The following is a 12,819-nucleotide window of genomic DNA, read 5'->3' as shown; positions in this document are numbered from 1 at the left end:
CAGAAAAGGAATGTGAGTGAAATTGGAAATGCCAGTTAACTGCACAGATTACCAGGTGATGTAATCACCATGACAAATGGCGTGGTTTGGGACTTGCTGGCTGAATTATAGGCTACATTGTTACCAAGGGTGATTATGCATCCTACTTTCATGTTTTGTCTTTCCTCCTGGCATCTTTAAAATCTTCATTTAGGAGTCATTAATCTTCACCTCAGTTTAGCAGAAGATTGGGGCTGCCTACAAGAGAGGGACCTTCCTCCTTTGCATGCATGTTATAAAGAAACATGGTTCTTTGGACTCTGGTTGAGGCTAATAAAATGCCATTTACCCCTGCCAGGGCTGGCCCAGATATAAAGATTGGCTCAAGTTATTCTTCAAAGAGTGAAAATGCCCCCTTACTACTCCTGATCATGTTCTTCTATGCTAATGATGATGATGGTGGTGGTGACAATGATGAGCAAGTGAACATTTTTTTTTTAAAGAAATTCAGTGTGTGAGAGGTGCTTCAATACCAGGGTGGGGTGTTCATTCATGTGGTGTCAGTGCCAATTGTAGGGGAGATGATTATCTATTACTTGAAGGAAGGGTAGCCTAGGGCTTAAGTATAGTACTTTTTAGTAAAAAATCCTGCCTCCACTATTTACTAGCTCCAGTTACTTCTCTGAACCTGGACCTGTGACTGTGAAACGGGAATAATAATAATAAAATAATAATAATAGTACTTGCCTCATGGGGGATGTTGGGAATTTCAAATGAGATTACAAGTGTAAAGATCTTTGGGAAAACATTCTGTGTTCCTATTACCTATTTGGCAAGTTGTAACCTCAGAAGTTGTCTGGCTATTCACCTTAAACTTACACAATGTTATATGTCAATAAAGCTGGGGGGAAAAGAAAGTTACATAATGACACCCCCCCCCACCCCCTTAAAACAAAATAAGCGTGCTCGGTGTATGGACCAAATGAATGGCTAGGCTTTCACAGGCATGGTTAACAGGAGAAATAACAAATCATTCATAAAAGACAGTGCTTTGTTTAAATGTTTATGCTTTTGCTTTCACAGTTTCATATCCGATTATGAAAACCAGGATGTATGTTTGGAGGCAGGTTTAAAGAAATGGGGACAATCAAAATATAACATTTTTCGTTCCAACTTTAAGCTTTCAAATATGTCTTAATATACTCATGACTTTCATTGCTCTGGTTCACCTTCCACCTTCTTTTTTTTTTATATTTTATTGATTTTTTACAGAGAGGAAGGGAGAGAAATAGTGAGAGTCAGACACATCGATGAGAGAGAAACATCGATGATCTGCCTCCTACACACCCCCCACTGGGGATGTGCCCGCAACCAAGGCACATGCCCTTGACCAGAATCGAACCCGGGACCCCTCAGTCCGCAGGCTGACGCTCTATCCACTGAGCCAAACCGGTTAGGGCCCACCTTCTTTTATTTTTGATACTTTGGCTATCAAAAGCTTCCGCCCTCATTCACAGCAGGCCTGTACATGGTATGTATTTGCCACATCAACAATTGAAAGATGGCAGCTGACATATGACTTTAAGAGCACATGTGCTCAGCCTGGCCAGCCAGTGTGGCTCAGTTGATTGAGCATTGTCCCTTGCACCAGGAGGTCGCTGGTTCGATTCCAGGTCAGGGCACATGCCTGGGTTGGGTTGTGGGCTAGAACCCCAGTAGGGGGCATGCAGAAAACAGCTGTCTCATCATTGTTTCTATCTCTCTCCTTCTCCCTTCCTCTCTCTGAAATCAATAAAAACACATTTTAAAATAAGTACATGTGCTCTACCATGGCAGCAGTTTTGGTTGGTGTTGGTATTGAGTTTTGAGCAACTTGGGTATTATCTCTGATCATAGTGCTAAACCTCAGCATTTTATACATTGTTATTAATAATTTTGAAGTCTAAAAGATAGCAAAATTTGGCTCTAAAAATAGTAGACTTCAGGCAAGTAATAATTATAATAAAAACTGAAATGCCAGTCTCCCTCTTATATACTTAAGGCTGTTAATGTTCATGGTCATAGAATGTATTATTATATTACAGGTTTGGGATGAGCATTTAAAATAACTTTTGGTAGAAAAAATTCTAGTGTATATTTTATAGCACTGCTTCTCAACATAGTGCTTTATTAAAATCACCTGATATATTCAACGAAAATGCAGATTCTTGGGACCCACCCTCATAGAGTCTGGTTTGGTAGGCCTTGGGTGAGATGAGAGTTCACATATTCAGTAAGCCCCCAAAGGTGACTCATATTTGCACTACAGTTTGAGGGCCGTTGTTTTATATTTGGCTGCACTTTTCACTTTAGCAACTGAACAATGAAAATAGTTCAAATAATGTTGACCGAAACTTTATTTTTGAGTGCTATATATATATATTTTTTCCCTCCATCACCATCTCCCCACCCCACCCCCCATACCCTCTTCCATCTCCACCCCTTTTCCCACCTAATTGGAACTTCTAACATGCAACTGCTCCCCAGCCCCAAAGCTTCCTCATTAATTGGTGCATTTCCTGTCATAAGTAGCATTCAAGTAAATAGGCTGGCTGCTTTGCATGGATTTGAAGAAGAGTTCTACTTTTAGTGGGAGCTTGATAGGATGGTCTCTAGAATACATCCAAATGTTCTGTTGGATTAAGAATGTATTAATTTGCACTTGACATCTTGGTCTGCTTTCTGTATCATTTATTAGATAGGCTTCTATACCCTGCTAACCAGGACTCAGCTCTTCCTGATTATTTTCTGTGTCTGTATCTGTGTCTTTCTTCTTTTTACGACTCTTTCTGTCTCTGAAACTCTCTCTCTCTTGGTCTGTGTCTTGTTAAATGTTTTATTATTTTTATGGAAAGCCTGAAGCAATCGAGAGAGAGAGAGAGAGAGAGAGAGAGAGAGAGACAGAGAGAGAGAGAGAGACAGAGAGAGCCATTTCAGGGAAGTGTCTTGGCGAAGACAGATTTCCATGGCAGTGAGAAGACACTTGTGCAATCATAGGTGTAGGGTTTCTCCCCAACCTCACTCCCACTTTGGATGAAACAACTGAATAATTGTGATCTGTCTCCAAACATACGAAAACCAATGTGTAATTGCACAACCCCATGGGCACTCAATCCATCCAGAGGGCTGTCTGACATCTGCCAGGACTGGCGCAGGGAAGGAATTAGAGGCAAGATTATTTGGTTGGTTTGGCTCCTTATGAGGAGGAAGGCTGGAGTTCAGCCTAGGTACTTATCCCAACTGATCACACCCTGAAATGTTCTGAGTCCTGCCTCCCTCTTCCTGTTAACTCTTTCCCGACCTACTGTGGTCAGGGACCTCACTCACCTGTGCCTTAAGGAAGGTTCTGTTCTTCCTTTTCATTAAGGATGATGTCCTCTGTGCACCTTCTTTATGAATTTAAGGGACTACATTTTTTGTAGATTGAGTTTAGAGAAGGTACATGAGCTCATGATTGACCTCTTTTCTATGAACTGGGGAAATGAGAATTGCAATCAAATATTAGAAAGCAGGAAAAAAGCATCTTTATCTCACTTGAATTTTCATTACCACCTATGGGTGGCATTTAAATCTCCTGAGCCCAGGTATGAGGTGATATGTACCTAAGGTAGGTAGGTCTACTCAGAGGTCATCACAGTTCCTGTTTGTTTCCATGTATTTGCTTGCTAATATAGAAGAAAAATTATTTTTTTCCCTAGGCTGTACACTCTCTGTAGTTACTTGTAATGCGTGTTTATTTGCAGAACATAGTGTACCGCAGAGGCCAAATCAAAGTCCATTATAACTGAATATGTTACATAGTCCTACCTGTATTTCTTGATCATTTTGCACATCTTTAGTAACAGAACATTGGAACTGTTGGAACCACGGCAGCTGTTAAGACCACTTAGGGAGAGATGACATCTTTCCTAACAGCCAGGCTCTAAAAATACTACCTTGAAAATAAGCATGATAAAATGGCTCCTTTTTTCCTTTTTTTTTTTCCTCATTCAAGGAAACAATTTGAAATAAATGTTTAAGTTTACATATTGTTGAGGGATTTTTAAGTGACACAAAAAGCAACCCAGTAAGTGAAGGTATAAGTTATAAGAATTAAAAAACCCTTCGTGTTCAATCCTAATTGTGCCTTTTTTCTTCTTATTACATGTATTCATTCAGTTCATTCAACAGGAATATTTATTAGTTTTCCTATGGCTGCGGTAACAAATTAACACTAACTTTTTGACTTAACCCAAATGTATGACCTTATAGTTCTGGAGTAGGAAGTCTAAGACAAAGGTGTCCGCAGGTGGTCTGCATTCCTTCTGAAGTTTCTGAGGGGAGAATCCATTTCCTTGCTCTTTTCAGTTTCCAGAGGCACCTTCCTGTGTCACTCCAGCCATTTGCTTGTCATCACCTCTCCTACTTCTGCCTTTGACTTTCTTGCCTGTGATGACACAGGGCCCACCTGAATAACCCAGGGTAATTTCCTTCTGTTAAAAACTCAGCTGAGTAGCAACCCAAATACCATCTGCAACCTTAATTCCCCATTGCCATGTAAGGTAACATATGTACAGGTTCTGGGGATTAGGACATGGACATCGTTGGGGGTGGGGTATTGTTTAGCCTACCGTAAGTACCTACCATGTGCCAGTTGATTCTGTTTTGCTCTGATCACTGACAGCTGGCGATCTATGTTCTCTCCATTGTTCTATTTGAGTGACATAACCAAATTGCTCATATCGAATATCTCCAGACGCACAACAGATACACCATCTGTTCATGCATGTCAGCTAACGAAAGGTACACAGTACCTGATGCCAACACCTAGTTCAGGAGAAGTCGTTCTATTTGAGGCAGTGGCTGTGGGTCAGTGTCAAGCTCTCTGTGATGTATCCACAGTGGCCTCTCAATATTGAATGATGCCCTTTTACTTTCTTATTGTAATTCTCTCTCCTCTTACAGGTTAAGTAACACTGACTTAATATAAAAGTTGACCTTTGTTGACCTCATAAGGATGGGGAATAGGGAAATTTGTGGAATTTATTACCTCAACTGGGACACCTTTTGAAGTCAAAGGAGGCACAACTAATAACTATGCAGGAACAATAGGTATAAAACAATAGGACTGTCCTGGGAACACCAGGCCATGGTCTCCCTATACATTGGGTCCAAATGAATAATAACAGCCATAAATACTGTGATGATGATAATGTACTGAATACTTCATAAGTTCAAGCACTGCAGTATTATCGTTATTATTATTAATCATCCCTACTTTAGAGTTGAGGAAAACAAAGCTCAGAAATGTAAATACCCATAGCTTAAGCTAATGATTGCTGTGTTAGGATTTAATTCCAGTTTTGTAAAACGCTACAACAAATGCTTTTTCCATTATGTTGCCTTCCAGAAAAAGTGTAGCTTCTTAGAAATGATTGAATTGCAGTTGTCAGCTGGGTATGGTTGGGCATTTTAAGAATGATGTCGCCCGGCTGGTGTGGCTCAGTGATTGAGCTTCAACCTGTGAACCAGGAGGTCACCATTCGATTCTCAGTCAGGGCACATGCCTGGGTTGCAGGCTTGATCCCCAATGTGAGGCATACAGGATGCAGCCGATCAATGATTCTCTCGCATCATTGATGTTTCTCTCTCTCTCTCCCTCTCCTTTCCTCTCTGAAATCGATGAAATAAAAATAAAAATAAAAATAAAAGAATGTTGTGACCTGGGAGAGCTATACAATGTCTTTGTTAGAGGTCTGTGAAAACCAGGAGCCATGATAGATGCTTTTTCTTGATCTTGCCTTCAGGTCTGTCAGTTTGTCGTCTCTGTCAATGGGCTCAACGTGCTGCATGTGGACTACCGGACTGTGAGCAATCTGATTCTGACGGGCCCACGGACCATTGTCATGGAAGTCATGGAGGAGTTAGAGTGCTGAGCGGGTGGCCTTCCTGGCACTTCGAGTGGCTGTGGATGAGCAAAGCCAAAACAACACAACGCAATGCAGTGACAAGACTTCCATGCACATGGATGGCTCTGGACATACAAACCTTTTCTTCGTATAGACACATCTTGATTTGAGTTTCATACACTGTTTTGAATGTGGAAGAACCGGGTAATACATCTTAAAAACAGCAACTTATGTCAGTGTAGAAAATATTTGGGACAGAATTTTCTTAATGGATAGAATTGCTTTACTTGATTTCTGTTGGTAGTTCTCATTCACTGTTTCTTATTTTAATTTGCAGAAAGTTGTTGAAATGTTTCTCTAGCCAAAACAGCAACTCGCTAAAATCTCCTTCGTAGGAGTCAATAGAGGAGTTTTTACAGGCTTTAAACTGTATTCTCACCAAAATGAACATGGAACTGTTTATTAGAGAACCTAGATTTCACTGAGCTCCAAATTAAAGCAACAGTTAAAGGAATAGTACCTGTTAATTAGCATTTTGAAGGAGGATCTAAAGCTTTCAAGAGCTTACAGCCATCAAAAAAAATGGCTTTTTTTTTTTTTTCTGAATTCCTGCCTTTAGTGTCAACTTTAACTCAACATATGTTTTCAACTACAGAATTAGTTAAAAAGCAAAAACTCTGTGATGATATGGGTGCCGTAGATAGGGAGATACTACTTAAACTTGTTTGCTCCATTTTCTCTGTCTGAGCCAAAATCATTTGTTCTATCAGCTATAACAGCTTTCTGGAATCAATGCTGAATGTGTTGAATGTCAAAACAGAGACATTTGTATATACACATATACTTCAGAATCAAGCCTCTGACAAGATTTCACTTTGAGGGTGTCCCTTTTTTAAGTGAAGTGTTCTAGAACTTGGCCCATATGTGACAAAACTTGAAACTAAATTGCCTTACTGGCCTGAATCTTTACTAGCTTTCTAGTATAACATGACTAAGGACATGACATGCTACTTATTTGGCGGGAATATTTTTCACCAAAAGCAAGTCTTGTGTTGTAACTTTTCAGCTCGCTTGTATATATGCATGTTTCCTTTTTTTGGTGTAGAAAAGAATGTATTTTGGGGCTCGGTGTATAGAGGAAATTCCTCAAAGTGCCAAATTAAGGAGCCAGGGAATGCTGAATTCTTCTTCATTTCATATAATGCATTCTGAACAATGAGGTTACTTTCTTATTCTGTATTAACAAAATAAAATATGAATGATGTCCCTCAGCCATTATTTTGTGATAGGGCATCATAATGTATTGGTACTGGTAGAATCAACACCATGTTAAAGATGCTACATGTATATGTTTCTGGCAGTCCAACTTTCCTGATCTGTAGATTTAGAGAATAGGATTTAGAAGTAAGATAGAATGGCTAACATTAATGCTGCCGATCTACATTTGGGAACTATTGTCATCTCCATGCATATGATCATACGTGCGTTTATACTGTATGCCAATCTCTGTGCTATCACTCTGAACAAATATAATCTCTTTTCATCCTCATCACAACCCTGCCAGATAGATATTAATCATCCTCACTTTGTGGTTGTGGAAACTGAGTATGAGCAAGTTTAAAAATGGTCTCTAAGTTCACCCAGCTGCAAAAACTGCTAAGTGATAGTAGCCTGGATTCAACAACAGGTTTTTTAATGTTAAAGCCCATGTCACCACCCCCAGCCTTTCTCCCTGTAGGGACCTTCTGTTGAAGGCTTACTCTGTTCCAGGTGCAGTGCTAAAATTATACAGTGCTAATTCTTACTGACCTGTGAGATCAATGTCATTACCCCCATTTTGCAACTGAGGAAACTGACTCATAAAGAGGTTCATCTTATGCCCAAGGCCACACCACTAGTAAGCAGGAGGCCTTACCATTCGGCTTTAAAAAATGTTTATAACGTCGTTAAAGGATGAGTCTTAAATACTTTCTGTCCCTAGGTATTCATTAATTGACAGGAGAAGGACCGCCTTTTGGAAACTGGCATCTTTTTCTTGCCTGCTACTTGTACATGTCCTAATGCCCCTCGTGTTGGCCCAGGCATAGTATCACTTCCCTTTGGCCAATCTAAGCACCAGAGAAGGAAGTGCCTGGCTTTATTTACTCCACACCTGTGAAATTTATTTGATTTGGAGTGTCATTGATGTCTTTGGCCATATGAATACCAATGGGAAGGAAAGAAGGAAGGAAGGGAGGGAGGCAATGAGGGAGGGAGGAGGGAAGGAACTGTTTTCTCCTTTGGCTCTCATCACTCCCAGTTTAAAGGCCAAATGCTAGAGAAGTCTACTTAAGGCCAAGATGGCTTTACCTTAGCCTCCCTCCAGTCCACCTGTGACACCCTCACGCTGTAATTAAAGCGAATGCTCCCTTCAGCCTTTGCACCTGCAGTTTCTCTTCCCTGGAATATCCTTCTTTGCCTGAAAAACTCCTCTCTCATTGACTCTCCTTAGCTATTGTCTCCTCTGAGAAACCTTTGCCAGCTCCCTAGATCTGGGATTAATGCCCCTTCTCTAAATTCCCATGGACCCTCGCACATCAAACTCCTGTAATTCCAGCATTTACTTTGAAATTGTCCCATTACATGTCTGCCTCACTAACTACACTCTCAGCTTCTGCAGAAAAGGCACTGTGTCTTGTTACCCAGGTATTGCCTTCACCTAGCCCAGTCCTGACACAGAGTAGTGTGTCCATTGCTATCCATGTTATCCAACGAACCACCCCCAAACATGCCTTATAGCACTATTTATTTGCTCATGATCTATGGGTTAGCATTTTGGGCAGAGCTCTGCTGGCATGGCCCAGCCACTGCTCCATGTGGTACCGGTTGGGTTTACACAAACGTTTGTAGTCAGTGAAGAGTTGATGTGGGGGCGATGGCTGATCTTGGAAGATCATGCATATGTCTCGCCGTTGGCTGGGGTGCCTCAGTTCCACTCCATGTGTCCTTTCCCCACATGAGATCAAAGCGGGTGAGAATGGAAACTGCCTGACCTTTAGTGGACTTGACTGGAAATCACACAGCAAAGCATTTGGTTATTCAAAGCAAGTCACAAAGCTAGCCCAGAATCAAGAGGTCGGGAAATAACCTCTACCTTTTGATGGAGGAGCTGCAAAGAATTGGTGGCCATTTTTTCTCCACCAAGAGTAGGAACTTATTCATTATTTTTTGAATAAAGGACCAAGAAATTGCCTAGTCATTGAAAGACTTCAGCTATCCAGATGCAACTTACTGACCAACCTCTGGGTAGAAGTATAATATTAAGTTGTAAATGAAGCCCAGTGCCTAATGAAAACTTCAAAGCCAGAAAATGCTGGCATGGTAGTGCTATATGGAGCCATGGAGAGCACAGTTTAGTCTTCCTGTCCCGTTAATGAGGAAGTAGGTGTGGCATCGTCAGGTGGCATGTCCAAAATCACAAGGCTTGTTGGGTACAGCGCCTGGGCCAAATACTGGTCTCCTGCCCCCCAATCCTATGTCCTTTCTAGTCTAGTGTTCTGCAGTGTAGGCTTTTAGCTTTGAGGCACTTATAAAATACAAATGGTGCCATGTATCTGTGAAGGCGAGGGGTCTACATTTTAGTTGACTCATGTTGTTAAATCGTATCATTAAAAAAATAAGTATTTTGTGTGATGTGTTGACGGTAGAACTGCTTTAACATTTAGAAACTCCATCCTTAAATGTAACACCAAGAATTATTCTCAATTAACAGTGAGCAGTATTTCTAAGAACTTTTATTTTAGCGTATGCGTGTGTGTGTGTGTGTGTGTGTGTGTGTGTAGCAGTGTTTTGTGTGTGAGGTTTTACTCATTGAGAATCCCTGAAATGGCTTTCTTCGTTCCCAGAGAAAACACTTTTGATATGTTTGTTAATTCTGTTGTAGAGAGAAAATTGTGGTTGCCTTTTGGATGATTCTATTGTCTGATGTTTTATCATTAACCTCTGTTAAATAATTATATAAATTGATCAGGGGACTAATTGAGGAATGATGGGTAACATGAAGAAGATACCCATGTCTGAGTTGATTAGATGTGATCAACTTCACACCATCTTAAAGGAGAATGTGTTGGAGTGGTAGCAATGAATAATTTAAAAATCATTGCTTTCAGTTCAAAGTGAAATCCCACATTTTCAGATACTCATTCCTTTCAAATATGCTGTGAAAATAATCTACTTTCAAGGCCTATTTTAAACTGGTGATTCTACTGTTCTCTCCTGTTGAATATTAATCTCATTCATTTTGTTTATAAATGATCAGAATAACTCTTTTCAGTTTTGCTGATCGGTTAGAGTCTATTGATATCATTGACCATGGTTTTACTCATTTAAGGCAGAATTTAAGGAATAATATGTTTTTCCTCAGTTCAATAGCAACAGGACAACTCTGCAGTGTACCAAAATGAAGATCATCATCAAAGTTAGCTTATGATATTGTCAAATGCATTAATATATGTACTTAATATATATGCTTATTTTTAAATTAGACTGAAATTTATGTTCTCCCTTTATTGAAAATTACAGTATAACACTAAAAATTATAAGGTGAAAATAGCTAGTATAGCATGAAATAAATGTTAATTTTTAAAAACAGTGACTTTAGGGTTTCACTTTTCCTGTCTTTTAGAACAAATTAGCTATTTTTTCTAAGAAAGAGTTGCATTATAAAGCTGACAACACATGGGACTCATCTCCAATTCTCTAATGTAGCCAAAAGTGCCATTCGTAAAACTACTTAGTGATGGATATTTTCTGAAGCTCTTTTGCTTGAGGAAAAAAAATGCATTAAAAAGCTTTTTCTGTACTGTATTTGAGTTGAAATCATTTTGTCCCTACACATTCTAGTATTGATGAGTGTTGTGAAATAGTCTATAAGGGAAATGCTATATGATTTTTTGCTATTCTGAGAGAATGTCAGTATTTTTACTTTCAGTGAATTAGAAAATCAGTCGCATAATTCATTATGTATAGGGGCAGGATAAAGTGTGGGGTGAGTGTTTTCTTGGACTACATGTAATATCAAACAAAAGAACTTCACATCTTTCTCATATTTATTCACTTATTTGTTCTTTCGAAAAACCTCACTGAGGATTTGTGTTTTGCTGGACACTGCACACAGACCCTGGGAATACAAAACTGAGTGGACATGACCCTGGGTCCAGCTTATCTTGTAAGAATCACCTTTGGGTCTACCTCTGCGCAGAGGGAGGAATATGAAATAACGGTGTGGAAGCAGGTGGTTTAATGTCAGACACAGAACACTGACAACTTACCTTTAGCTGTATTCTCCTTTCCAGTCTTCCCCCACTTTCCCTTACTCAAGGTGGCCACTGGTGAATGTTGAGTTTCCTATTCTCTTTTTTTTGTTCTTAATACTTGTTTAGGGCTTTTTAAATAAACATTCTTAAAAGAGCATCAATTTTTAGATAATGTCCTGGGACTTGCTTGTTTTAATTCAGGATTCTATTGCTAAAATTCTTCTAGGTTTTTGTGTATAGTTGTAATTAATTCATTTTTCAAGGCTTCAAAAATTTATAGAACACACATTACTTGTTTTTTTTTTCTTGTAATTAGACAATTGAGTTATTTCCATTGTTGTTGTTGACATAAATGGGGTTACTATGAACAATCTGCACCATCTCCTGGGAACAAGTGGAGGAATTTCTCATAGGAATCCACTTGGGAGAGAAACTGCTGAGTCATGGGAAATGTGAATGCTAACTTTACAAGGTCACAACGGACTAGTTTCCAAAGTGGTTGAACCTACTCTCATCCAATATATAAAAGTAATACATGTTGATCAGTATCTTTTCCAACACATTCTGAGATGTCTTAATTTTTGTCAAATAAATGCCTATTTGGTCAATAACACTGAGAGTCCTAATTTGCTGCAAAGCTCATAAAGCTTAAAGCACAAAAAATGTAAGAAGTAATTTCTGACCCAAACTTACTTTCTGAAACTCTGTCCTACAACAACTTTGTGATTGAGGAAAGGATTCTTGGAAGTCAGTATAACATATTCAAGAGCATCCAAAAATAATTTACTAAGCACCTGCTATGGGCCTGTCACAGAGTCTTTGGCAAACAGCAGGAAATAAGACAGGTCTCTGACCTAATAAGTTATATAAATAAAACTAGGGTTGAATGCTACGAAGTAAAATGAAACCAGATGGGATGGTAGAAAACGGAGTTGTCACATTACTCAGTTCCTATGGGGAGCCACTCCCATTACAGTCTATGTAAACAGTGCCCCCCTGGAGTTAAGCCAGCGGTTCTCAACCTGTGGGCCGCGACCCCTTTGGGGGTCGAACGACCCTTTCACAGGGGTCGCCTAAGACCATCGGAAAACATATATAATTACATATTGTTTTTGTGAGTAATCACTATGCTTTAATTATGTTCAATTTGTAACAATGAAATTGGGGGTCACCACAACATGAGGAACTCTATTAAAGGGTCGTGGCATTAGGAAGGTTGAGAACCACTGAGTTAAGCAGTGCAACAGCCCAGAGCAACAGCTCTCTGCAAACCTGATGTTAGGAGTTGAGCCAGCCTTAGAGAAACCTAAAAGGAGAGATTATAAACAGGAAATAGCGAGTTTAAAGGTACTAAGGCAGGACACGTCATAGGGGTTAAGAGCATGGGCTCTGGAGGCATACCAATCTGGATTCAGATCCCAGCTCTAGCGCTTAGGAGTACATCCAGTTGTTACTCAACCTCTCTAAACATCAGTTTCCTTATCTGTAAAATGAGAACAAGAGTACCTACCCCATTTGCCTACTGTGAGGATTAAATGAGATAATGCATGTAAAATGTTTGTCCTTGTGCTTGCCCCTAGTAAATAATCAATAATTGGATGTTTCTTCCCCCCCCCCCC

General features: G+C 39.7%; 1 protein-coding gene across 3 annotated transcripts in view; it reads left to right on the top strand.

The window, feature by feature from the left end:
* DEPTOR (DEP domain containing MTOR interacting protein) overlaps nucleotides 1-11,811 on the top strand; it is a 129,452-nt gene extending 117,641 nt beyond the window's left edge. For all 3 annotated transcript variants that reach the window (XM_059671816.1, XM_059671818.1, XM_059671817.1), the window contains exon 9: nucleotides 5,805-11,811. In XM_059671816.1, coding sequence (XP_059527799.1) covers nucleotides 5,805-5,933 — 129 coding nt within the window. In that variant the 3' untranslated portion in view covers nucleotides 5,934-11,811. The remainder of the gene's footprint in view (nucleotides 1-5,804) is intronic.
* The last annotated feature ends 1,008 nt before the right edge of the window (nucleotides 11,812-12,819 follow it).

The sequence above is a fragment of the Myotis daubentonii genome, chromosome 17, assembly GCF_963259705.1.
Source record: "Myotis daubentonii chromosome 17, mMyoDau2.1, whole genome shotgun sequence".
NCBI lineage: Eukaryota > Metazoa > Chordata > Mammalia > Chiroptera > Vespertilionidae > Myotis > Myotis daubentonii.
This window is presented reverse-complemented; position numbering and strand designations above follow the sequence as displayed.